This window comes from Sinocyclocheilus anshuiensis, unplaced genomic scaffold, assembly GCF_001515605.1.
Source record: "Sinocyclocheilus anshuiensis isolate Anshui unplaced genomic scaffold, SAMN03320099.WGS_v1.1 scaffold111, whole genome shotgun sequence".
Lineage (NCBI taxonomy): Eukaryota > Metazoa > Chordata > Actinopteri > Cypriniformes > Cyprinidae > Sinocyclocheilus > Sinocyclocheilus anshuiensis.
This window is the reverse complement of record NW_015552549.1, coordinates 492,608-493,809: the sequence shown is the minus strand read 5'-3', so window position 1 is coordinate 493,809 and position 1,202 is coordinate 492,608. Positions and strand designations below refer to the sequence as shown.

Below are 1,202 nucleotides of genomic sequence, written 5' to 3'. Positions count from 1 at the left end.
GTTTTTCTCTAACCTTTTTCAATTTGATGGGGGCAACAGCTTCTAATGTATTAGAGAAGATAGTGCCCATGTTGCTAGTTATTTCGTCTAGTTCATGTGTACTTATTGGTACACAGAGCAGTTGAGATAAATCAGGCAGGTTATTTGTGAATCTGTCTTTGGTGGCTGGAACAATAGTTCTGCCCGGACGATAACACGGGACCATATAGTTAATATTAGGAGGGGGGAGAACAGGAACACAATGAAATCAGAATTTACTGTAAAATTTCATGGCAACGTGCACCACGACACCTCGACATCACAAACTAAATTTTTGTAAACAGAAAACTTAAAAGTACAATAATAACTGAGTAAAATAATTCCGAGATAAGTATAAACAGATCTTGGACTGGGACGAAATTAATAAAATAAAGTGAGAAGTAGCCTAACTGATCACACGAGCGGAGCACTCACTTGTGTTGTAGATTCTCGTAGACCTTCCTTTGGTAATTGTCATGGCGCTCCTCCTCATCCTTTGTAAAGGATGTCATGTTAAATTTGCTCTGAATGGCAGTCTGCTCTCTCAACAGCCAGCAGTGCGGATTATGAGATAAGGGATTATTCTTTGAGAAAGTGGGTCAAAAGGAAAGGGGTGGTCAAAGGAAAATAGTGGTATAGTCTGTGTTTAAAGATTACGTTTTACTACTAACCTCAAGGCTTTCACGATATTTTACAACCTTCGATTATTTCACAGAATACCGCTGCTGTCACATCGTCACACATCACAAAGATGATTCTTCAATTACAATTAATTTTCTGAAATCTGTTCTTCAAATCCAATATCACTATCTGTTTATCAGTAGTTTTTTTTTTTTTTTTTTTGCAATAGTTGTTGAATAAACAACTGAAGACAATGAAAATGCTAACATCCCCAGTTTCAATTCAATATTTATGTATGTACTGTATGTATGCATGCATTTACTTATTTAGTTGCCAAGACTTTAATTAAGGCACGTGTCTATACATATACCGACTTTCAAAAATAAATTCACTGGAATAAAACTTGTGACAACTAGCCCCGGGCTCCCCTATATATTGCTTGTCAAGCAGTCCAGTTCTCAGAAGGACAAGACCCTGAAATGCAAGATGCAATGTTGTGCATGATTTTATCAATGGAACTCTAAAAGCTAATATTTATTTAAATAGTATATATAATGTATTTT

General features: G+C 35.9%; 1 protein-coding gene across 1 annotated transcript in view; it reads right to left on the bottom strand.

The window, feature by feature from the left end:
* Nucleotides 1–511, bottom strand: part of LOC107664316 (sarcoplasmic reticulum histidine-rich calcium-binding protein) — a 3,984-nt gene extending 3,473 nt beyond the window's left edge. The window contains 1 exon segment of the mRNA XM_074186918.1: nucleotides 454–511. Within this exon segment, the coding sequence (XP_074043019.1) occupies nucleotides 454–511 (58 nt within the window).
* Nucleotides 512–1,202: the final 691 nt, after the last annotated feature.